This window comes from Pavona decussata, unplaced genomic scaffold (assembly GCF_977016875.1).
Source record: "Pavona decussata unplaced genomic scaffold, jaPavDecu1.1 SCAFFOLD_280, whole genome shotgun sequence".
In the NCBI taxonomy this organism is placed as follows: domain Eukaryota; kingdom Metazoa; phylum Cnidaria; class Anthozoa; order Scleractinia; family Agariciidae; genus Pavona; species Pavona decussata.
Genome location: NW_028145681.1, coordinates 992,113 through 1,017,500, shown reverse-complemented (window position 1 = coordinate 1,017,500; position 25,388 = coordinate 992,113). Strand labels below are relative to the sequence as shown.

The 25,388-nt window shown below is 38.9% G+C and overlaps 2 protein-coding genes and 6 non-coding genes across 11 annotated transcripts in view; 2 read left to right on the top strand and 6 right to left on the bottom strand.

The window, feature by feature from the left end:
• LOC146455375 (ZZ-type zinc finger-containing protein 3-like) overlaps positions 1-5,689 on the bottom strand; it is a 29,211-nt gene extending 23,522 nt beyond the window's left edge. For 2 of the 4 annotated variants that reach the window (XM_085094462.1, XM_085094464.1), the window contains exons 1-5: positions 4,474-5,689; positions 3,580-3,640; positions 2,778-2,855; positions 2,047-2,197; positions 630-759 (exon numbers count right to left, since the gene is read on the bottom strand). In XM_085094462.1, coding sequence (XP_084950588.1) covers positions 630-759; positions 2,047-2,197; positions 2,778-2,855; positions 3,580-3,640; positions 4,474-5,156 — 1,103 coding nt within the window. In that variant the 5' untranslated portion in view covers positions 5,157-5,689. The remainder of the gene's footprint in view (positions 1-629; positions 760-2,046; positions 2,198-2,777; positions 2,856-3,579; positions 3,641-4,473) is intronic. The other 2 variants (XM_085094465.1, XM_085094463.1) reach the window with 2 other exon arrangements.
• Positions 5,690-12,965: 7,276 nt separating this feature from the next.
• On the bottom strand, positions 12,966-14,672 carry LOC146455374 (uncharacterized). The gene has a single exon (XM_085094422.1). It carries the CDS (start codon positions 14,545-14,547, stop codon positions 13,174-13,176), a length of 1,374 nt encoding a protein of 457 aa, XP_084950548.1. The 5' UTR covers positions 14,548-14,672; the 3' UTR covers positions 12,966-13,173.
• A 1,290-nt stretch (positions 14,673-15,962) lies between these two features.
• Trnar-acg (transfer RNA arginine (anticodon ACG)) lies at positions 15,963-16,035 on the bottom strand. The gene has a single exon. It is a non-coding gene; the product is annotated as a tRNA-Arg (tRNA).
• Positions 16,036-16,682: 647 nt separating this feature from the next.
• Trnar-ucg (transfer RNA arginine (anticodon UCG)) lies at positions 16,683-16,755 on the top strand. The gene has a single exon. It is a non-coding gene; the product is annotated as a tRNA-Arg (tRNA).
• A 507-nt stretch (positions 16,756-17,262) lies between these two features.
• Positions 17,263-17,335, bottom strand: Trnar-acg (transfer RNA arginine (anticodon ACG)). Its single transcript has one exon. It is a non-coding gene; the product is annotated as a tRNA-Arg (tRNA).
• Positions 17,336-17,982: 647 nt separating this feature from the next.
• Positions 17,983-18,055, top strand: Trnar-ucg (transfer RNA arginine (anticodon UCG)). Its single transcript has one exon. It is a non-coding gene; the product is annotated as a tRNA-Arg (tRNA).
• Positions 18,056-18,571: 516 nt separating this feature from the next.
• On the bottom strand, positions 18,572-18,644 carry Trnar-acg (transfer RNA arginine (anticodon ACG)). Its single transcript has one exon. It is a non-coding gene; the product is annotated as a tRNA-Arg (tRNA).
• A 6,460-nt stretch (positions 18,645-25,104) lies between these two features.
• Positions 25,105-25,177, bottom strand: Trnar-acg (transfer RNA arginine (anticodon ACG)). Its single transcript has one exon. It is a non-coding gene; the product is annotated as a tRNA-Arg (tRNA).
• Positions 25,178-25,388: the final 211 nt, after the last annotated feature.

Here is a 25,388-nt window from a genome sequence, read left to right as displayed (position 1 = left end):
ATCCCCAATTGAAAGTTAACGGAGTTTGTATCTGGCTCGTTAAAAATGTTTTTAAAAGCTGACTTTTAGCTAAAGGTAGAGAAAAGTCTAAGTCAAAACTGAAGGGCAAAACATCTTTTGGAAAAATGCTTATTAATTAGCAATTTATTAAACTCGAATCAAACTTAACGTTAACCCAGGATTAGCTTAATCGGGCTTTGAACAACTGGGCCCAGAACTTATTGGACCAAAATGGGTCTCGTTTTAAACCACCTACAAAAGAGAAAGTGATGTTGGCATTTTAAACGGAGTTTGTTTTTGTTGTTGTTGTTCTAGAAAAAAAAGGATTAGTCATTTTTAGCTCTAATAAGCGCCTTCTGCTTTATTTGCAGACTAATGGTTGTCAAAAACCTGACTATGGGAACTTTATTTTTTTTATGGATTTATGATTATGAAATTATTATATGTAATATGATTATTAAAGCTAAGGCAATTAATTTCAAAGTTTTTTGATTGCCTGCTATAATCTGCTTCAATCCATTGATACACAACATCAAGATACAACAGAGATGTCTGACACTTATGAAATTCAAACAACTTCAGCTGTAAGGCAGAGTAGCAGGACCCCCAGGAATGCACAGCACACCCACCTTTCTCTCCCCAGCGGCTTTCCTCGTTTGCTTGCCACAAACTCTCCTCCAAACACACTGTACACGTTACTCTCCGAAGAGACTGGCATGTTTTCAGCTCCATCAGAGGCATCTGTTGCAGACTCACTGGCTGTTAATAACAAACAAATGAGACCTGTATCATGGTACATGCAAAGGCACAGGATTGTTTGGGTCAGGATGTCACACTTTTGATTAAAAATAGGGAGGTTATGCAGAAACCATCCCTGAGAGTTTCAACATACTGTCCTGTGGTTCTCTTAGGCAAGAAACTCAACTCCACCTTGTCGCTCACTATCCAGGCACATAAATGGGTGCGAGAACAAAACAACTTGTATGCTTAGCGACCTGGTCTTCGAGCGGAAATGAGGCTGGGTTGACTTTGTTGACTTTTAACTTTTCAAGATGTTGTTTTATAATTTTATTTTCCTCATCTTGAATAAATATTATGTTATGTTATGTTATAATTTGTTATGTTGTGATACTAATCTCACTGCTTTTCATGTGAAATCAAGTCGTTCTCATACTATCTAGTTTGTATTTTCATATGAAAAGCAGTGAGGTTTGTATCAAAACAAAGTCATTTCCAGCCTCAATTCCATACAAAGGCCTGGTCACTATGCACACAACTGTAAAATGGGCTATTACACATATTGAACAAATACAAAATACAGACGGCTGACTGATCCTAACGGCAGAGGTGGCAAACTTGATAGAAAGGCAAAGGCTAGCCTTAGTTGTTTATTTCTATCAAGTTCGCCACCTCCGCCGTTACGATCAGTCTACCATCTGTATTTTGCATATTTTGAAATAATTTGCTGATCCAGGTCTACAAGAGATCTGGCACCACTCATCAGTTTGTCGCTGTGGTCTTGCAGATTTTAATTGTATCTATTTAACCCTCTCACTCCCAAGAGTGCCATATGGCACAAAAATTCATTACGTGCCCAATATTGGGTCAATTTGTATCAAATTTGGACACCAAACAGATCTTGGAGAGATCTGCACAATGGAAGCATAAAATCTCACCCCCCCTCCTGCATAAGACATGATTAACCACCCCTCCATTTTTTGTAACTTTTTCCTCTTACACTTTTAAGACCAAGTCACCATTTGACAAGAAACTATGTGCTGAGATCTGCAAATTAAGCTATAGTTTAGGGGTATACCCAGTGTATACGAGAAGTGAGATGTATTTTAAGGTCTATATTTTCTCGTTTTAAACACTTTTCATTCTCTTCTGTTACTTCCTTTGTCTTAGCTGGAATGATTTATACAATGCCCCTGATAAAACCTTTTAATTGGCGTATTACAGTTGGTGTAGGGGTTCACAGTTGCCGTTTTACAAAAATACGACATTTCCCATGGGAGTGAAAGGGTAATGACCATAATGTCCAACCTTTTGCCAGGCTTTGTGAGGCAACAGCTCTCGTGTGATGTGGATTGTTCAATCTTTGTCTCTCTATGGCATTCAGTGACACTGTGTATAACTCCCAAGGAATGGATGGTAGCTTAACAACCTTCTGACGACTGGGGAGATTGGGCAGTTCCTAAACATCAAAATAGATACAACAGGAAGAAACATTACTGCATTGGTGAATACATTAATTTGCCTAAAATTCTAAGATATTTCATTTATGTATTTATTTTACTGTTATTTATTTACCACATAGGTCGCACACTCAAATCATTCTTGAGTATTTTGGATGACACCTAAAAAACTAACCCTGAAATTTTTTATTCCAGGGGGCCTGTTCCAGACTAAATTTCAATTATACCCTATTTTAGTACAAATATCTCTGAATACTTTGCCCTATCCCAGACTAAACTGCTTGAAAAACATACCCTTCATAGCAGCACATACCTATATAGCACATATATGAGTAACCCCCATCCCCCTCAGGACAGCCATAAAATAAAGAAAGTCTCCCATTCTTGTCGTCCTTCAGTCATTTTGTACCTGGCTACATGTATCTTCGTGGTTGTTCCCAGCCATAATAGCAATCTGCCAGCTAATAAAGATCACAGCACTGATTCTATAAAATTTAATCAAGACTGACAACCAATGCATCACCCTCATCAATAACATTATGCAAAACTGTAAAAACATACAAAAGTGTTAGACATTACATTATCTTGAAGCTTCTCAACAAAGCTTATAGGATCCTGAAGAGCTCTAGCTTGCTGTTCATACAGAATGTCTAGGTCCTTCAACAAACAAACAGAAACTTCCTGTAAGTTACTGGAAGTGCATAAGACCATCATTGGCATTGTTTGGTTAAATACTGTAAGCTTCAGAGGTTTTAGCAGTCTTCCACAGTGACGTTTGTGGGGTGTTACAACTTTCATTCATTATAAGTATGAGATGGACACTTTGTGCCATGTTTAAGGTGGCTCACAACAGTTTCCAGCACTTTCCATCACTTATACTTTGACGTATCAATACTACATGTACCACTCTTTATCAGTTCATACACCACAATAATGGTATCATGAACAAATGCCTAATCACTAGCAAACAAGTCATGGTCATTTCCTTTTTTGCTTCCATTGCATTGTTCAGCCAAGGTAGGTGAGGTCTGGGTACAAGATTGGCTCGCCTCACCTTCATGCCAACATGCTTTCTTGCATCGGACAACTTCACAAACAATGGTAACACGTGAATAAGAAATAGCATTTACTGACAAGTTCTCTGTTTTTAACTACTGTGCAGTACAGTAGTGCTAATAATCAAGTTCCACCTGGATATAGATTGAATAATGAAGTCAGGTGACATTTTTTAAAAAAATCTCATTTAAAGTTTTTATGCTCAATTTCCAGGTTTTTGGGGGGTTCACCTGCAGATTGTTCACCCTTGGGGGTTGGCAGGTCTGGTGGGGGTCACTTATTTTAAGTCTTTTTTAAAGTGTAATGAGATTTTAAGTTATATTACCTTGACAGCTTGAGTTCTTTGTGATTCCAAAACCAACAAAGTTTGCAAAAGAAGCTGATAACTAAAACAACAATGAATTAAGTGAAATCATGTACAGCAACATAATTTGTCATGAAATAACAAATCAATACTATTGGAAATTTGACTGTAATCTCTTATCACAGTTCTCTATAAAACTATGGTGAACAACAATAATGATAAAAAACAATATGCTTGATTCAAAATTGGATCACAGTGTTCAACATTTGCAATAAATTTTACAATATTCAGTGTCACATTGAAGAAATGACACATTGTAAGGTCATTTTATCAAGGTTTTTAACAACTGTGGCAAAGGAAGATGTAGTTGTGAAAGGGTGAGTACCCAAACTTGTTCCCAGGGAGCGAGAAAGAGGGACATGAAGAGTAGAGGCCCTGGCAACGATGTTGGTGTGAACCCAGACCTTTTTGCATAAATGTGGATAGTGTCTGTCTCTACCATTGCAATATTTCCTTAGATAAGAATCATTGCCTCTTCCACTGGGTATTTTATATTAGGTAACAGATAGGTGCTAACGAATGTGGGGGTAACGCTGCAATGAACCAGCTTCCCATCTTGGGGGAGGGGAGAGTGATTACTCGGGTTTATAAATTCTATGTTCCCAGTAAGCTATTAATATAAGCTACATGACTAAAGCTGCATAGGCTATATAGGTTTTCTGCTTCTCCAAAGGGCATGGCTTTTGATCTAGTTAGGCCATAATGACACGTGGTTTGGCCTTATAATGTGAAACTGGGTATAATTTCAAAGGAACTGCGAGAGCATCTAAGAGAAGTTATTTAACAATTAGACGGCTAGCTATTAATTAGGGAACCTGTACTCCACAATGCATTCACAGTAAAACCACTGCTTACTGCTTATTGTCTTTTAGTGCCAGGTGATCTGACTCAAAGTAGAACCGATTGTAACGATCATCCGCATCATCATCTTCATTACCATCCAACATCTGACATAATATGTTAACATCTTCAGACTTGGGTTCCTTTTCAAGGCCATTAGCCCCTTGATTTAATAGTTCTGATCGAAGTAACCTTGAGTTATTTGCTTTAATGTCATTATCATGCAAATCTTCAGTGTTTCTCAAAGATAAGCCAGAATGTTGATCAACCACACCAACAGAGTCATTTGATACAATATCAAGGTCTTCACAGTCATCATCCATACACACTTCCCTATAAATTAAGTTCGTATCAGTATTCTTAATGGCATGTTGATGCAATAGTTTCCCAGGGGATAAGTTAGCATCTTTATCAACAGCGAAGTTAGCTGGGCCAACATCCAAATCTTCATCACACTCATCGTCTACATCTGAATTAGTATTGACTCTGCTCACAATGCCAGTATTTTGATCATAAATGCAGCCATCACTTGATTTAATATTTATCTCTTTACTATTTCTATCATTTCTGTTTATTGCTGTCTTTATGGTGCCAATTTGATCCAAGCAGTCAGATTTATTTGCAGATGAGCCAGCTGCTTGATCATACACACAGTCAATGGTTCCACCATCCAAGTCACCTGCATTGCTTTTAGCCATTTCACTCTCTACGTTATTTTTCACAAGTCCACCAGTTGTAACTAGAATTCTTTCCGCAGCTGAACTGAGATTTAAACATCGAGGTCCCTCCTCTGATGTTCGACTTCAATCACTTACTTTCACCTTCAATCTGTAACTCCGTGTATCAAGTTTCAGCTTTTTTGCAGGATGCAGGCAAATGTGATGGTACTATCATTTTAACCAAGAGACCAAAAATGAGACACACGTTCCGCTGCTCTGTATCTTCAAAATTCACGCTAAATATATAAGCTGTAACCTCTGGCTCATATCAGTCCAAGGAATTATGACCAGCGCGAGCATCACGAGCTCTCCAGACTTGTAACGGAAATTTCACAGAGAAACTAGAGGCAAAATGAAGAGACTTTCTTACAGGCAAATGACTCCAAAATTTTCCAGTTATAATTTCTCCTTGCACTGGCTTTGTTTGCTTTCCCGTTACTCGCAAGTCTTACTTTTTTAAGGAACCGGTAATTATTTTATGGAGTCGTTCGCCATCTTTAAAATTTACTCTTTTTGAGCTCAGGTTGATCCAGCGGTTATCTTTAGGTAAGATTTTTTTTCCATTTAGTACACTTTTTTGTATCCTCAAAAAAGTTTAGCTGGTCATTGTTGTTGTTGTTGCTTTTTATTTCCCATGATATAAGATACATAAATTGTGCAATAGTTACTATTAAGATGACATTAGGGAGAAAGACTAAAGATTCCTATTGTATAATCTCAGGTGGTAAATTGTTTCATTCCATGGTGGTCCACTCCTCGGCCAAAAACTTCGTGAGTTTAGCTGTACCAACCCCCCTGAGAAGAAAACATTTTCTTCTCGAGGGGTGGGTACGGCTACACCTTCATCGTATGATACTTGAATGGGGAAAATGAGGGTAAGAGTGGCAGGCTTGAAGGGAAAGTTTGTGCTGAACATATAAGTTAGGTTGATTATTGCCGCGTTGTTGTGTAGCGCTTTGTAGAATAGACACAGCCTTGCCACCCACCCTCTGTGCTGTAATGCAGGCCAGTTAAGATGGTAATCAGCGTCTGATTACGAATTAATGAGACAAAAACATGGAACACATTCCCGAGGACAATTAGATCCATTAAAAAAAACCCTCTGTATCTAAAAGAGGTCTAGCGAACTTCTTTGAATGTCAAAGTTTCTTATTCCATCCTTTCAGTTTAGTTTTCAATTTTGTACATGTTTACGTGGGTTATTTCAATAAAAATTACATCCTTCCTATTAATTTAGTGTCAATAGATCAAGGACTCCATTTATAAAATAAATAAAATAAATAAAATAACCCCCAGTTGCTAAAAGGCGGCCCGCGGTCCACCTCAAAGCTCACGGCCCGGCGGACCGACGACCACTTCCAGGTTAACGGCCCCACGGCCACACCTAAGTTGACGGCCTGGGCAATCTTTTTTACTCCCACTTCAAGATAATGGATAATTAAATAGGCTTTATTTAGCTCAGATCTCAGATAGCTTGCAGTTAGCCTATATATTTGGGGTAAGGATATCTAGCCCCAAAATTGCTAATTTCGGTAGTCAGTCGTCGTTAGTCTAGTGGTAAAGTTCCGCTTGGGAATCCGACGACCCGGGTTCGACCCTTCTTTTTCTAACTAAAAAAAGTAGGAAAAAGTAGCTAAGTGTTTTATTTATGGTATTTCCAGATTTTTGTTCAGCGGTATACTACAGCGCATGTTGAGGTTTTAATCCACTGCGATGCGACAGAGCTGAATAACGTCTGCGCATGCGCGGGTCTTCGCGCCGAAAAGGCAACCTCAAAGCCCGCGCGCGTTTTAGGCCAGCGGTGGCCACATGTCCACGAGCTCTGGGCTAATCAGAAACCGGAAGCAAGGATTCAGGAGGGAGAGGTCAACTTCGGCTTTTCGCAACCGGATTGCTTGTCCGGATGATGCGGGCCATCGTGACGTCACTTCCTGTAAAACCTGGTAAGTTTGAATGATTCAGGTCAAGTTTCAGCAATAAACGCAAACTTTTAATTTTCACTGTTTTTTCACGCGGCGAAACAAACGAACTGATCATTTTTATAGTTGAATATAATCTACTTATCTCAACTGGAGAATTTGCATTAAGATTTGACCTCGTCCCGAGCCAAATGTCAGCTTCACTAGTACTTTGTATAATTAATAAGACATAAAGCTGTCCACGGTTGCCGCATTCTGTTGATTCTCGGTTTGGTCTCTATCATGTCGCTGTCGTGTTAAGTTTTCTACGCAGTCCAGCCTTGCAGAAATTTGAGTCATAGTATTTCTGGCGCGGACAATCTCAACTTTTCCGATCAGCGCGGGTACACGTAACTCTTCACTGCAATATTTTCAGCATAATTCATGGGTTGAAAATAAATGAAGACCTACCTATATCGAGAAAAGAAGATTAAAAGTCTATTCAGAAAGAAAACAAACCCCATCCGGAGCTTAACTGGAAAAAAAAGTCGTTTGGTGCAGCAAAATCATCAGCGCCATTTTCGAAACTGGGCAAAATCCCGCGCTTCAGAGGAAGTGACGTCACGATGGCCCGTATCATCCGGACAGCCGAGCCCACGAGTAGACCTCTCCCTCCTGCATGAATCCTGCTTCGACACAATTACTGTTTTGCTGTTTCTTGTGAGAGACACGAAAACTTAACCTTTTGAAATTTCTTTGTAGCTGCAGCACTTGATTTCCATGTATTTTTGGTACAGACAACCCGGCTTAAAGAGTCGAACTCCTAAGAACCTCAAGGAAGTCGAGTATTTTTGCCACTTGACCAATCAGGAGTAAGTAATTTTGTCCTCCGTAAAGGAAAATTAAGAAAAAATGCCCTCTGTTACAACAAATCAGCATTCAATAATTTTGCCCTCTGTATTACTGCAAATGTACTAAAAATATATAACTGATATAACTGCAGAAAGAATGAGGAACTGGTAAAGTTATTACGCTTATACGATAAAAAGAGTTCTATAGATGCTATGAAAAAACTGGAGCTCCGCTTTTAGGCTTGGCTAAATATATATATTATTGCTTTCTCTACTTCCGCTTTCAAAATTTGTTATCAAACGTAACAAAAACCATGAAGTTGGGCACATGTTCCCTTATTATTTTACAAAAACATGTGGTAGTTCGATTAATCCCAAAAATTCTCTCTTTACATATTTTCTTCGTCATGAGGGCTAAATATACTGCTTAATTGGGAGAACACAAGCAAACAGCGTTTTGCAGTGAAAACAAATGATTTTGACAGGACTGTTGTCAGTGGAGTTAACGTTTTTGTTCCATCAGGTGCCACAACCAACATTCATTCCGGTGGATATATGTTCGAATGGTGCTGATCGCCACAGACTTTCGGATTTAGTCGTAAACAAAACCTTTGGTTTTCTTTCTCAAAATTTAAGACTGAAAAGCTTTATCGTCTCGTTTTTTCGAAGAGGATAAATATTTCATTAAAAATGCATAAAAATTCAGCTAGTATTTTCGTAAAACCAACAGCATTTAGTAAATTCGGAGAATACAATAACCTTTTCGAAAACTTTATCCAACTTTTAAAATTTTTCAGCTAAAAGAAAGTATCCGAACATATCAAATTTGTCTTTTAAAGAAAACAAAACGATTTCAGAACGCAGGAAACTACATTTGAAGTATTTTGCTTCAATGTTCTCGTTGCGTGCCCTGAGAACTCGAAAGGAAAAGGCACGTTAAACTCATAAAAAAAATTACGCATTGTTCGAAAATGATGCACGGGAATTAGATTTTCGGAAACGAAACACGCAAGGCTAAAAAAAGATGCATCTTAAAACTCTAAAACAAAATTGCCAAGAATAGAAAACGACGAAACTAACACAAAAACCTAACCAAATCATCCCTATATAATCAGAGAGTAAAGCCATTTTAATTGTGTGTGGTTACTTGACTGATAGCAGCTGACAAATTCAAGAAGGACTTTAATCTTTTTTGCCGCAAATCAACACGAGCAAGTCACATTTTCCCCCCAACACATGCGATAACTTGCTCATTGCGCATGAGCGCATTCTCGAATTCAAAATGAAGTGCGTAAAACAGCTCTAATGATCGGTTGGGCTACTATTTATTATAATGCCCCAAGAAGGGTGATTGGGAGGAAGGGTGGGAGGGGTTCAAACCATGAGTTTTGAGTGTCGTTTAAATAAGCTTTTCCAAAATTTTACCCCACAACTAAAACAAACGGGTTGTATCACAAATACAATGTCTTCGTTACCATTAAGACAATTATACTTCTGTTCATTGGGGGCCAATTTAAGTTTCTTTATTGATCACCTGATATAGTGCTGATGCGTCTATAAAACTGGATACAAATGCACACCACAGAGAACTGTACTGAGAGAAAATAAGAACATAAACTGATAATTTAGTTTTTTTAATATATCTCTTCCTGTCAACTTTGTTGGGTGCCTCGCGGTTTGTGTTAAATTAACCTCACCAGAGCAAAGCGAATAATTTTTAAGTGGTACTTGGTCATCACGTTGGTGGGTCGTGCAAAGTAATTTCTAACAGTCAATAGACTCTATGCAACTGAAATGGTTGAAAATTTAATATTCTTTTGTCTGCATTCAAATTAGTCATACTAGCCTCGTTCAAACGGTAAAATTTACTACTGATTTTTGAACTGAATGAAACAAAAAAATTTTTAAATGTCGGCCAATTTTGCATACGGTTAATTCAAATATTTGAATAAATATCTTAATGCGTACGTTATTTTTACATTAGCTTGCAGTTCTTTAATCGGAATTTTCCAGCTATTCATACAGTGGGACAAAGTGTTCAATCAGTGAAACACTGATTAAAAAATATGCCCAGGCTTAAATTTGCCTTTCCATAAAGTCAATAGTTTATTCCTCACTCAAGAAACTATTGGGAGACTCGCACGAGTTACGTGTTATGGAATCATTTGGGTGGACGGAAGGAAATTGTACTGAAAACGATAAGTGCATTTCCCGGCAGTTACTCAGTTTGTATAGGAAGTACTCTTTTCAGGTAAAAACTATTTGACAAGAGCTAAGTTATCTTGTGAAAGTGTACTGACAAAAATGCATTTCTCCAGGCGCGATGTCCATCCATCTACGCAAACCCCTCACAATCCTTCTCTCCTTCAAGTCTTTTCGCTTTCGCTGGAGTGAGGAAATGTAGTCAGGTTGTTGTATAGGTGGTACATTTTTTCTTACAACAGCTTAATCCTATGATTTTCGTGTTCTAAGTATTCATATGGAACTGGAAAAAGAGAGAAAACAAATGAAATTGTAAAAACATACCCAAGCAATTTTCCTACAAAGTTGCTTATAAATTGTATTCTAAAATGATTACCATTTTAATATTCTTTTGTCTGCATTCAAATTAGCCCTTATTGCCTGGTTCAAGGTAAAATATTATTTTGAGTTTGAGCTTAAAAACGAGGTAATATAAGCAGGCCTTAATTGAATATGAGCAAAAAAAAAGGTACGTATTAAAATGGCACTCATTTTTGAAAAACGGATATGCAAAGCCCGACGTTTGATGTACCCTGTAATCTGAGTTCTATTTAACGAATCATTGTTCAGAAAATTTTAGATTTATCACAGGAAGCTTTAAAGTTTTTGAGGATCAAGATTGACGATAAAATCGTTCACGAGTTAAGTAAAAGTGTTGCCACAGTTTCTTTCTCTGGTCTCTCCGCTTATGAATGCAAGCTTCCAAAAAGCTCTTTACCTTGTTCAAGCTGTTTTAAAATGCCCATTAAAAACAAAATCACTAACGCGCTCCCGAGAGAGCTGAGTTTCAAAAAAAGAAATTTTCTATGAAAGACATTTGGTGATCAGGGGCACCCAAATGTTCATTTCTGTGAATATCCATTTGGATGGCCTCAACCGCCTCAGAAATTCAGATTTAGTTGCGAGGAAAATGTAAAGTTTTCTGCTCAAAATTCCGTACCACTGGAAACTAATTCCTTTCGTTTTCAGAGGGACAAATATGTTGTTAAAAATACGAAAAAATGTCACGTTGAATTCCGTAAAACCAATAACAAGTAAAAAATTAGGCGAATGAGCGTCCGTTCCCTAAAAATTTCTGCAATTTAGAATATCCGCTAAAGCGTCGTGTCTTTAAATGGTCAGAAAACGATCTGGGGACACAGGACATTACTTTAGTGATATCTTTAGGTCCACCTGCCCGGGCTGTCTTTTCAATTTCAGAGGCGTTTAATTATTTTACACTCCATCATGCACTCAAATGCGATTATAAAAGCCGAAGGTGCTTAACAAGGTAAAGAACAAAGGGAATAAGGAACAAACAAAAAGAGAGTTATAAAGAATGTTACTGTGTTACCTGTGTCATCAGACAGTATTCGATTTAGCAACTTGAAATATATATATGTTTAGTATAATTACTCAGGTGATTATAGAGATACTGTTGATCTGATTGGTCGATTATTGCGTCATATCCTGCTATAATCACCTCGCGCGAGGTGATCATAGCGAAAGCACTAATTTTCAAAATGGCCGCTTTGCGATTTGTTGATGTTTCTGAGGAAGAAGAAAATAGGATGAAAGAAAATGCAATTCCGAAAGGCACTAAAGATGCAGCTAAGTCCGGGGTGACACTTTTGTAAGGCAATTAAGATGTGAACATTTTGCTAACTGTAATAAAAAAACCCTCTAAATTACAGTGGAAATGTTGTCGATGTCGATGGCTTAAAATGAAAACAAGAACTTAATTAAGTTTAATTTGCGCAAGATTTTCTTTATTCAACAAAACGATTTTCACCAACAAAACGAATTGAAAGCATGGAAGTAAACGAGATGAATAAATGTCTCTCTAAGTTTTACGTTTCTGTGAGGAGAAAAGACGGCAGTTTTATAATCTGAAAACTAGTTTTTTGTCCGTTTGAGCGGCTGTCGACCACTGATCTGCGAAAACCGCGTGTACTTGTTTAGTGAAGCCAATAAAGGACTTAATTCCTACCTTAAGCAGCTTATCTTCTAGGACAATTTATAAAAGTCCGTAAACCGGCAAAGCCATCAACAAAAAATTGTGCGATTAAGTGGAAAGTGCTATCGCTAACACTAAATTGTAATCCTAGAGTTTTACACCAAACAGCCTGGTCCTTCTCTATCTGTTTTGTAAAACGGGTCGGACAAACCCAACATTCATTCACAGAAGTCATACTTCGTCTCACTAAAGCGGCAGTAAAAGAATACTGACATTCTGCTTGAGGCATGTGCAGTTTATCGATTGAACATGTGATTTCGATTGAGCATGTGAACGACAGACTGCGCGTTTCTGTTCATTCAACGCGTGACAATTTGAAACAAAAAAAAAACAAGAGAGGCGAATAATTGTTAAATAATACTTAAATGTTTGCTGTATCTGAAAGTGAGCGGGTAAATATCCATTTGTTTCAAAGAGGTCAGCGAAAAATGAACCATCGCTATATAAATCTACACCTTTATTTGATTACGGATGCTCTACCACTGAGCTACAGGAGACTCATGGGGGCTAAGGCCATTAAACTAGGTTCATGAGACGTCACATTATTTCCATCACATTATTTCCATTGCGCATATGCCACACATTGACATTCCAAAAAGAGCAGTATGTAGGATGTTTGTCCCATGAACCTAGTTTAATGACCTTAGCTCCCACGAGTCTCCTGTAGCTCAGTGGTAGAGCATCCGAACTAGTAATCTGAAGGTCTTAGGTTCGACTCCTGATAGGAGCACTCGGATTTTTTTCCAAGTATGCCTATGTCATTTACATCATTCTCATTTATTCACCAGGCTTAACATATTCCGAAGAAGCAAAGACTTAGAAAAACATTTGACTATAAAAAATTGCGATAAAACATTTCGTAAAAACATTATAAAAAGGTTAAAAAACACGACGTTTCGATGTACATTACATCATTATCAAGTGAAATTAAAAATGCAAGATTGCGGCTATAAATACAAAAATGGACAATAGATATTAATTAAAATAGTAGCATTGAAGAATGCTACCGGTTAAACAAAAAGTTTCGCACGTATAGAGTCCGTTTGAGTGTTCAAGCAAGGCTTAAGTTTCTTGATGTACAGCATTTCAAATACCAAACAATCAAATTTGTTCTGACACTTTCTCAAGATGTTAAAATGGCCCTGATTCAATAGGTGTTTGCTCCCGTGAGCTTCAAGAAAATGTTTGCCAATTGCCGAGTTCTTGTGCTCAGCAACGCCTTGAAAAAGGTGTCTGGCTGTATAGCCGACATAATCTGCATCGCACAGATCACATGCAAAATAGTAAACAACGCATTGCTGATTCACAATCGACGGCTTAACTTCCCTAGGCTTAAGATCATGTTCTAATTTCCTACTAACAAAAACTGGCTGCAATATAAGGCCAATCTTATTACTTAGGTCGTTAAATTGCCTGCGAACCGCATTGGCAGCTACTTGATCCTTAAAAGGAAGGATAATTCTGATCTTACGACCGCCTTCAGGCTTCTCTTCCGCTGCCTGTTCCGATACATTACGAAGAAAATTACTAATGATGGAATCTATGAGAGCCCTAGGATAATCTAGGCGACTGAAAATTGAGCGCAATTTGTTACATTCTAAATTGAAAGCTTCTGTTGTGGAACATAGAGCGTACGCGCGATGTAACATTGTTTTCACTAAAGACACCTTGTATCGTTTGTCGGTATGGCTATGGTAATGCAAGAGTAAGCCACTGTTCGTTTGTTTCCTGTAAACTTGAGTTTCAAGTTTAGTCCCACACTTGATGATTTCAATGCCAATAAAAGGAATCCTACCACTGACAGGGAGTTCCATTGTAAATTTCATGCTGGGATGGAGACCATTCAGAGTATTGAGAAACTCAGAGGCAGCGTCACCACTAGGCATTTTAGCCAGGGTATCATCCACGTAACGTTTGTACAGGTCAGGCATCAGACCATCACGGGAGAGCTTCTCTTCCAGGTGACACATAAAAACATTAGCCATCAGAGGACCAAGAGGGGAGCCCATGGCCACTCCATCAGTCTGTTCGTACAAAAGACCATTGAACTGGAAAAGCTGGTTGGTTGTAGCAATTTCCAGTAATTTGGCAAGCTGATCCTTCTGCAAGTTAAGGCCGTAGGTCTTGTTGAACCAATCGTTGGTGAACGCTTTGTGGACTAGGATGTTAATCGTCTCACTCAAAGGTACGTTGGTGAAAAGTGATGTCACATCATAGGAGACTAAGATGTCATCCTCATTCACGGAAATGGTACGGATTTCATCAGCAAAAGCAAAGGCATCAGTGATTGTGTAGTCATTGATGGAGAGTGGCTTAAGTTTCTCTTCGAGCCATTTGGCGAGATTGTAATTGTAGGCGCCAGTTGCTGATAAAATGGGTCTCATACTCAGTGTGGCTTTATGGGTCTTCGGAAGGCCATACAAGTGTGACAATCTGGAACTCTTCGGAGAAAGCGAGTTAGCGATCTCTTCAGGTAGAATTTGACGTAAGGCTGTGCGCAACTCTTTTTCTTTCTCCCTGTCAGTGGTAGGATTCCTTTTATTGGCATTGAAATCATCAAGTGTGGGACTAAACTTGAAACTCAAGTTTACAGGAAACAAACGAACAGTGGCTTACTCTTGCATTACCATAGCCATACCGACAAACGATACAAGGTGTCTTTAGTGAAAACAATGTTACATCGCGCGTACGCTCTATGTTCCACAACAGAAGCTTTCAATTTAGAATGTAACAAATTGCGCTCAATTTTCAGTCGCCTAGATTATCCTAGGGCTCTCATAGATTCCATCATTAGTAATTTTCTTCGTAATGTATCGGAACAGGCAGCGGAAGAGAAGCCTGAAGGCGGTCGTAAGATCAGAATTATCCTTCCTTTTAAGGATCAAGTAGCTGCCAATGCGGTTCGCAGGCAATTTAACGACCTAAGTAATAAGATTGGCCCCATATTGCAGCCAGTTTTTGTTAGTAGGAAATTAGAGCATGATCTTAAGCCTAGGGAAGTTAAGCCGTCGATTGTGAATCAGCAATGCGTTGTTTACTATTTCTCATGTGATCTGTGCGATGCAGATTATGTCGGCTATACAGCCAGACACCTTTTTCAACGCGTTGCTGAGCACAAGAACTCGGCAATTGGCAAACATTCTCTTGAAGCTCACGGGAGCAAACACCTATTGAATCAGGGCCATTTTAACATCTTGAGAAAGTGTCAGAGCAAATTTGATTGTTTGGTATTTGAAATGCTGTACATCAAGAAACTTAAGCCTTGCTTGAACACTCAAACGGACTCTATACGTGCGAAACTTTTTGCTTAACCGGTAGCATTCTTCAATGCTACTATTTTAATTAATATCTATTGTCCATTTTTGTATTTATAGCCGCAATCTTGCATTTTTAATTTCACTTGATAATGATGTAATGTACATCGAAACGTCGTGTTTTTTAACCTTTTTATAATGTTTTTACGAAATGTTTTATCGCAATTTTTTATAGTCAAATAAATAAATAAATAAATAAATAAATAAACAAAAACGCCCAGAAAATTTTTTAATTTAATACAAGCCAGAGAAAAGATCAGTTTAAAATGAAACTCCCTTTATATAACATGATGGTAAGGCAATAGTAAGAAAAATGGTTAGCAAATAACAGTCTCTAAATATCATTTGGAATTGATTTAAGGGGAAGTATAACTCGCCCTGACTCTAAAACCAGAGAACGATTTGAATCTGAGGCTGTCAAGCAGCGCTAGCAGAAGTACAGCCATATATAAAATGTGCAATACCAGAAACAAAACAAAAATACACGACCCCGCCAGGACTCGAACCTGGAATCCCCTGATTCGTAGTCAGATGCCTTATCCATTGGGCCACGATGCCTTCTCTGAGAATGCATTGTTTTTACAACGGGCCTTACTTCATCATTTGGTATTGATAAACCCAGGTTACAGAACAATACACGATCCCACATCGAGTCGAATTTGGAATCTCCTGATTTGTTTTCGATGGCTTATCCATTGGGCCTCGGGTCTTTCACTAATAATTCCGTTTTCATTGCATATACATTATATTTCAATACGCCGTTTTCGGACTTGAATAACCCATAGAACAGGCTATTATTCTTGGAATCCTCTCTTTTTTAGTCTCATCCCACATTCTTTGGCGGGGATTTTATACGGGACCGTGGTAGATTCACGCGATTTTTCCCTTGTTATTCAAAGTACAACTTGGATCCGAAAATGTCCATTCTCTGTCATTCAATTGTTTACTGGTTAACTCTAAATGGACCGGACTTTTGTTTTGTCTTCTGAGGCAAACCCCCATGACACTTCAACTTTAAATATTACGTCCAAAGATGTTTAATTTGAGGTCCATAACGACAAGTGATGACGTCATTCTATGTGGTAATTACGTCATAATTGCAATATGGTGGCCATCTTGGATCTGAACTGACGATAAGTTTTTAACACTTAAAGATTTAATCACTTGGTCTACAAGTAAGATTATAATAAAGTACATTGTCTCTCGGCCTCGTGGCCTAATGGATAAGGCGTCTGACTTCGGATCAGAAGTTTCCAGGTTCAAGTCCTGGCGGGGTCGCTTATTTTTTTGAATTAGTATTTGGGGTGAAAAGAGAAACCTGTTCCATTGTTAAGGAAATTTAAAAGGGGTTTAAACAAGTGAGGCAGAAATATGATATCTATATTTATGTCTGAACCTGAGCTTATTTTATTTCTCTAATAAGTTATCTTTTTACAGTTTTGGTGTTTTTTGTGAAGTCAGAAAGACAAAAATAAATAAATAAATAAATAAATAAATAAATAAATAAATAAAAACGCCTAGAAAATTTTTTAATTTAATACAAGCCAGAGAAAAGATCAGTTTAAAATGAAACTCCCTTTATATAACATGATGGTAAGGCAATAGTAAGAAAAATGGTTAGCAAATAACAGTCTCTAAATATCATTTGGAATTGATTTAAGGGGAAGTATAACTCGCCCTGACTCTAAAACCAGAGAACGATTTGAATCTAAGGCTGTCAAGCAGCGCTAACAGAAGTACAGCCATATATAAAATGTGCAATACCAGAAACAAAACAAAAATACACGACCCCGCCAGGACTCGAACCTGGAATCCCCTGATTCGTAGTCAGATGCCTTATCCATTGGGCCACGGGGCCTTCTCTGAGAATGCAGTGTTTTTACAACGGGCCTTACTTCATCATTTGGTATTGATAAACCCAGGTTACAGAACAATACACGATCCCACATCGAGTCGAATTTGGAATCTCCTGATTTGTTTTCGATGGCTTATCCATTGGGCCTCGGGTCTTTCACTAATAATTCCGTTTTCATTGCATATACATTATATTTCAATACGCCGTTTTCGGACTTGAATAACCCATAGAACAGGCTATTATTCTTGGAATCCTCTCTTTTTTAGTCTCATCCCACATTCTTTGGCGGGGATTTTATACGGGACCGTGGTAGATTCACGCGATTTTTCCCTTGTTATTCAAAGTACAACTTGGATCCGAAAATGTCCATTCTCTGTCATTCAATTGTTTACTGGTTAACTCTAAATGGACCAGACTTTTGTTTTGTCTTCTGAGGCAAACCCCCATGACACTTCAACTTTAAATATTACGTCCAAAGATGTTTAATTTGAGGTCCATAACGACAAGTGATGACGTCATTCTATGTGGTCATTACGTTATAATTGCAAAATGGTGGCCATCTTGGATCTGAACTGACGATAAGTTTTTAACACTTAAAGATTTAATCACTTGGTCTACAAGTAAGATTATAATAAAGTACATTGTTTCTCGGCCTCGTGGCCTAATGGATAAGGCGTCTGACTTCGGATCAGAAGATTCCAGGTTCAAGTCCTGGCGGGGTCGCTTATTTTTTTGAATTAGTATTTGGGGTGAAAAGAGAAACCTGTTCCATTGTTAAGGAAATTTAAAAGGGGTTTAAACAAGTGAGGCAGAAATATGATATCTATATTTATGTCTGAACCTGAGCTTATTTTATTTCTCTAATAAGTTATCTTTTTACAGTTTTGGTGTTTTTTGTGAAGTCAGAAAGACAAAAACAAATAAATAAATAAATAAATAAATAAATAAATAAATAAATAAATAAAAACGCCCAGAAAATTTTTTTAATTTAATACAAGCCAGAGAAAAGATCAGTTTAAAATGAAACTCCCTTTATATAACATGATGGTAAGGCAATAGTAAGAAAAATGGTTAGCAAATAACAGTCTCTAAATATCATTTGGAATTGATTTAAGGGGAAGTATAACTCGCCCTGACTCTAAAACCAGAGAACGATTTGAATCTAAGGCTGTCAAGCAGCGCTAACAGAAGTACAGCCATATATAAAATGTGCAATACCAGAAACAAAACAAAAATACACGACCCCGCCAGGACTCGAACCTGGAATCCCCTGATTCGTAGTCAGATGCCTTATCCACTGGGCCACGGGGCCTTCTCTGAGAATGCAGTGTTTTTACAACGGGCCTTACTTCATCATTTGGTATTGATAAACCCAGGTTACAGAACAATACACGATCCCACATCGAGTCGAATTTGGAATCTCCTGATTTGTTTTCGATGGCTTATCCATTGGGCCTCGGGTCTTTCACTAATAATTCCGTTTTCATTGCATATACATTATATTTCAATACGCCGTTTTTGGACTTGAATAACCCATAGAACAGGCTATTATTCTTGGAATCCTCTCCTTTTTAGTCACATCCCACATTCTTTGGCGGGGATTTTATACGGGACCGTGGTTCGTAATGCAAAGTGTTTGAAAAGGTTTTTGAATTAGTCGTGAAAAGGGTTTACAGCAAAAGATAATTTAGTGTTGGCACCCTCTTGTCAGTTAAAAACCTGACTTGTCGAAACAATTCTGAAGACAAGTCCCTGAAAATATAATCCCAATTTCCACCAAAAATGGCCCCCTTTGAGAAATGCATTTTCATACCAAATATTTTGGAAACAACGCTGGCCATGTTGGACCGGTGTCTTAAAAATACACTCTACAGCATCATTTAGTGTTGGTGCACCCAAGCTCATTACAAACACACTTTATTTGAAGAACGTGCCAAATTGTCTGACACGAACACAAAAATAAATTCCTTTCATCTACCAATACCAAAATCTCAAGACAACAGAAGTGACGACATAATACAGAAATCGTGATCCTTGCAAAACAACATCTTATGCGCTTAATGTTAGATATGGGAGACAGGTTTTTGACAAGTAACGATACGTTTTTCCACTTAATTGGAGATTTCATCACTTTGTCTACAAGTAGGATTTGTATATTAGAGTGCAATGCGTCTCAGCCTCGTGGCCTAATGAATAAGGCGTCTGACTTCGGATCAGAAAATTCCAGGTTCAAGTCCTGGCGGGGTCGCTTATTTTTCAAATTATGTTCGGACTGAAAAGAGAAATGTGTTCCGCTGTTGAGGAAATATAAAAGGGAGTGAACCTGCCTGTGAGTATATTTGATTTACCTAATAACTTATTTTTTTTATAGTTGAAGTGTGTTATGAAGTCAGACACACAAAAACAGCCCAACCCCTTTTAAAACTGAAACTTCGCTCCAAAGCTTAGTGTCATTGTCTGAGAAAGTGTTCCAGATGTTGGAAGCGTGGGTCAACCGATTTCGGGGGGGGGGGGGGGGGGAGGGTACGACTTGAGGCTTCCAAATCATGAAAAAATATGCTCTTACATGGGAAAGTTTGGCGTTGCATAAAAATAACAAAAAAATCCTGTTGACTTATCGATTGTATGGTGTGTTTCTATAACACCTGGCCTTTCAAATCACATATGCAGATTTGACAGAAAAACTTTTGGTAGTGTGGGGCATGGACAAATTTTGAAGAGGAAGCCATCATCCAAAATTGCCCAGTTAAAGACGTTTATATATCTAACCTACCTAGATAGCTCAGATTGATACTTATATCAGGCGATACCTCAATCTTCAATGTTAGTAAAATAAAAAGCAATCGAGAAAAAATTGATCATTTAACTATGGGTCCTTTCAAGACCCATTTTCAAGCATACTTATTTCTCGATTTTTGGCGCTTTTCACAAAATTGAGAACAGAAAGGAATCACCTTACTGGACCATAAAAAGATTTTGGGCTATTTTCACGAATTTGAGGAAAAAAGGATCGAGCTTATATCTCCATGTTCGGCTATTTTGGTGAATTTGACAATTCAACAAAGGAATGAACTTGTTTCTCGATTTTTGCCATATTCATGGATTTGAGACCAGAAAGGAATGACCATATTGCTTGATTTTTAGCTATTTTCATGAATTTGACGCAGAAAGGAATGAACTTGTTTCTCGATTTTGGCCATATTCTTGGCTTTTGGACCAGAAAGGAATGAACTTATTCCTTTAGTTTTGCCTATTTTCAGGAATTTGTGACCAGAAAGGAATGCCCATGTTAGTCGCTTTTTGGCTATTTTCTGGAATTCGAGACCAGAAAGGAATGAACTTATTGCTTGATTTTTGCTACTTTCGCGAATTTCAGACCAGAAAGGAATAAACGTATTGCCTGATTTTGGGCTATTTCACGAATTTAACTCTAAAAACGAGTGAACTTATTGCTTGATTCTTGGCTATTTTCACGAATTTGACACCAAAAAAGAATGAAGTTGTTTATCGATTTTGTCTCTTTTCTTGGATCTGAGACAAGAAAGGAATGAACTGATTGCTCTATTTTTGCCTATAGTCCCCAATTTGAGTCCAGAAAGTGTCGCGCGCAAGCTAGTAGCGGCCGGCCGGCAAAGCTGTATACAGTTACAGAAATCATCAGGATACGATCCTTTAAGCTTCGTACAGGAATCGAACACAAAGCTTTATGCTTTTGAAAGGACCAATTGGAAGGAAGTTGAGGTTTATTAAAAAAAAAGGCTTTACATTAAGCGATGAATAGTACTGATTTGCAATAACGTCAACACACCAGCGAACCGCATTCACCAAGAAACCTACTTACGAAGACTGAAGGAAAGGTTTTTTCAGGTCCATTTTTGGAAAAATCCGTGATTGGATACTTTTCTTCGAGTAGCTCAATATGTCATAAATATCTCACGCAAATCTCTTTCTATTCCTATCTAGCGACAGACTTTACCAAACGCGAATACTTACGACATTATTCCTGGTCTGCCTACATTCTCTTTCTATGTTTTTAGTCACTTATGTTAATCCATTTTAACTATGTCAAGTTTTTTGCCTTAATTATTATATTATTCTTATCCTGTTGGTTAATACGTGATGACGCCTCTCGCTTCTGATTGGTTTGCCAACAGGCTATTGTTATTTGCCTATATAAGTGCGACACCACCCGGATGGTTGTGCGGAATCAGTAAACTAAGCGCACGTTTTACAGAGTGAACCCTCCTCTTTTGTTATTCATTGGGCCCATTGTTTCCCGAAATACAGTACAATTCAACGGAATGCAGTTATCTTTCCATCCAATCGCGATTTAAGAAAACATAACACAACGCAACACTAGACAAGGACAACGCAAGCACAAAACAAACAAAACAGAACACAACACCAGACCAGAACTTTTGGTGTGAGTGAGGCCGCTTTAAGAGGCTTCGCGTTATCGTTCTCGGTCTAGGGGAAAGCGGCTCTCTGAGTCGCCGTATTCCCCTTCTGGCAAGCATAGGATACCGGTTGTGATATTTGGCATCCATGTTCGTAAAAGGAAATAGTTTGACCTTTTACATATTCATTATTGTTCATGGAGAGTTGTTACTTTACTCTTACCTTACTAATGGCCCTTCATATGATCTCCATTAATGTGAATGGTCTTCGGAATTCGGATAAAAGGGCTGGTCGTTTGCAGTACCTTCGTTCCCTACCGTCTGTTGTAGATGTCGTTTGCCTCAAGAGTGTCATTGTTCCTCCGGTTTTTCCTTTGTCGTGTCGCCTGGATTTGTCAGGTCTTGTGGTTCCATTATTCTTTATCGTCCTTTGCCGTCCCTTGTTAATTCGTGGAGTGATTCTGATGGTCGTTTTCTTTTCGTGATTTTGTGTTTGGAATCTGTTCCGTTTATGCCCCTAACATTCCTCAAATTGACCCCTCTGTTCCCACCATCCTCGCTGGTGACTTTAATGCTGTTTTCGATCGTCTACTGGATCGGGTTGACTCTTCTCCCGATGATACGTCAAGGGAGAGCTCGGTTGCCCTCCGTCGCCTCTTTGATTCTTGTTGCGTTGAGGATGTGTGGCGCTACCTGCACCCGTCTTCCTCTAGCTTCAGTTGGGCCAGGTGGGACCATTCTTGTGCTTCGCATATTGGGTTCCTTTTGTTGCTTCCTGTGATATTGTGTCTTTCCCTTTTTCTGACCATTGTGCCTTGTTGGTGTCTCTTTCTATCTCTGAGGTGGTCCCTCGTGGCCCGGCCTTTGGAAGCTCAATGTATCCGTCCTGGACGATGATGATTATATAAAACCTACTGATTTCTGGTCCTCTTGGCTTCATCGTACTCAGTGTTTCCCTTCTCTCGCCCAGTGGTGGGATGGGGGGAAGTCTAATATTAAAGGGCTTATAATTTCTTTTTGTTCGTTCTAAATCGACAAATCTTGAGAAGGATTTGCTTTTCCGCCTTGCTGATCATCTGAAATGTCAGGTGAATTCTGGTCGGGCTTCTTCTGTTGGCCCGTACCACTCCACCCTGAATCGCCTCAAAGAACTTGACCTGGATGCTGCTCGTGGTGCTCAAGTCCGCTCCGGCGTTAAATGGACCGAGGAAGGGGAGTCCTCCTCCTCCTACTTCTGCCGTCTTGAAAAGAAGCGCTCGGTTGAACGTCATATTGCGGCTTTGCGATCTGCTGATGGCTCCCTTGTCCCAAGTTCCGAGGTTCTCTGTCGTGTGTTCCCGTCTTTCTACGGTGATATCTTCACGTCTGTGCATTGTGACCCCGCCGCTCGGTAAAATGTTTTTTCTAATGTCTCCCCCTGTCTTGCTGATGATGATAATAAGTGTTGTGGAGGCCTTCTCACCCCGCACTGAAGGGTATGGTCCATGGAAAGGTGCCAGGGTGTGATGGCCTCATAATGATTTCCGTTTCAGGGACAAGCGGCCCTCTGCGGTAAATGTAATCGAGAGTGTTAAGTCCCGTGTCCGTTTTCATTTGCCCTTGTTTTTTCGCCGCTTCCAGTCGGCCCGTTGTCGTCGTTATTTTATCAGGCAGTGAGGTGCTCGGGGTGTTTTTTATTCCCTGGTTGATGAACGTCTCGTACTCCGTCTCTGATCATCTTTTCGCTGTTGTCTGGCAACCTTCGGATTAGCTTTTTACCCTGTGTTTGGTGAACCTTCTGCCCTATTTGCTTGAGTGAGTGTCTTTTTGATGGTCGCCTTAGTTGGTCGTACTGTTTTTGCTTTGAGTGAGTGTCTTTTGGACGGTCGCCTCAGTTGGCTGTACTGTCTTTGCTTGAGTGAGTATGTCTCTTTTGATGGTCACCTTTGTTGGCTGTACTCTCTTTTGGACGGTCGCTTAGTTGGCCCTACTGTCGTTGCTTGAGTGTGTCGTTTTGATGGTAGCCTTAGTTGGTCGCACTGTCGTTGCTTGAGTGAGTGTCTTTTGGATGGTCGCCTTTGTTGGCTGTACTGTCTTTGCTTGAGTGAGTGTGTTCATTTGTGGTGTTTGTTGCCTCCCGCGTTTTTTACCTTGTTCTTTGGTCCAGTCTTTGTGCCGTTTGTATTCGTCCTGTACTGTGGTTGTAGCGAGCGGGCATTGATCCCCCGGTTACGTTTAACGTGCTGGTGCACCTCCCGGTCGAGGTGAACCCTTCGCGTGTTCGTTGGGATTGGTCGTTATGCCTGGCAGGCATTGCACTCCTCACTGGGGGCCTGCCATTCTCCTCAAACATAAAAAACAATATATAATACAATACAATACAACATAACACAACACAACACAGCACGATACGACACGATACGATGCGAAGCCAAACTAATTTTTATATCCGGCTATTGCTTTTCAAAATGTTTTGGATATGAAATGCTTCTGAAGAATCTCAAAACTCACGTTTCCTCGCAACAAATTTGTTACCAGGAGAATTATTTCCTTTTCACGAATTTGAGACCAGAACTGGGAATGACCTTATTGCTCGACTTTTAGCTATTTTTACGAATTTGAGACCAAAAAAAAGAATGAACATGTATCTCGATTTTTGGCCGTTGTCACCGATTTTAGAAGAGAAAGAAATAAACTTATTGCTCGAATTTGAGACCCGAAAGGAGTAAAACGTTTTCTCGAGTTAAGACTATTTTTACGAATTCGGGACCAGAAAACAGTGAACCTCTTGCTCGCTTTCTGGCAATTTTCACGAATTTGGGACCAGCGTCGAGTGAACCTCTTGCTCGATTTTGGGTTATTTTGGCGAGTATGAGACCAAAATCTTTTTATTCATAGTATTATAGATTCCACGAATTAGACCACAAACCAGAAAGGAATGAACTTATCGCTCGATTTTAGGATATTTTAAAGAATTTGAGACCAGAAAAGAATGAACTTATAGCTAGATTTTTGGATATTTTAAAGAATTTGAGACCAGAAAGGAACGAACTTATTGCTTAATTTTTTGGCTATTTTCACCGATTTGAGACCAGTAAGGAAAGCACTTTTCGTTTAATTCTTTGCATAAGAGTTTGGAGACTGACTCGAAAACCGCTTAGTAACTACAGTCTCCAGCTTCTGAGTTGCTTCAAAAATGAGTTCTTTCTTTCTTTCTTTCTTTCTTTCTTTCTTTCTTTCTTTCTTATTTACACGATAATTCATGGAATTGATTTTCGTGGCAGTATAACTGCCCTGACCAAGGAGCCTGACAAAGATTTGAATTTCAAGCTATCAAAGTAGAAGAAGTTCAGCGATATATAAAATGTGTAATACCACAAACAAAACAAAAATACACGACCCCGCCAGGACTCGAACCTGGAATCCCCTGATTCGTAGTCAGATGCCTTAGCCATTGGGCCACGGGGCCTTCGCTGAGAATGTGGTGTTTTTACAACGGGCCTTACTTCATTATTTGGTATTGACATAAGGCCGTGGCCAGGGTATAGCAAAATACAGAAAAATACACGATCTTACCTTGAGTCGAATTTGGACTCTCCTGATTTGTTTTCGACGGCTTATCTATTGGGCCTCGGGGCCTTCACTAAGAATTCCGTTTTCATTGCATATACACTATAAAA

Excerpts from the sequence above, each read along its gene's own strand:
- LOC146455374 (XM_085094422.1), bottom strand. The coding sequence starts at position 14,547 with ATGAGACCCATTTTATCAGCAACTGGCGCCTACAATTACAATCTCGCC.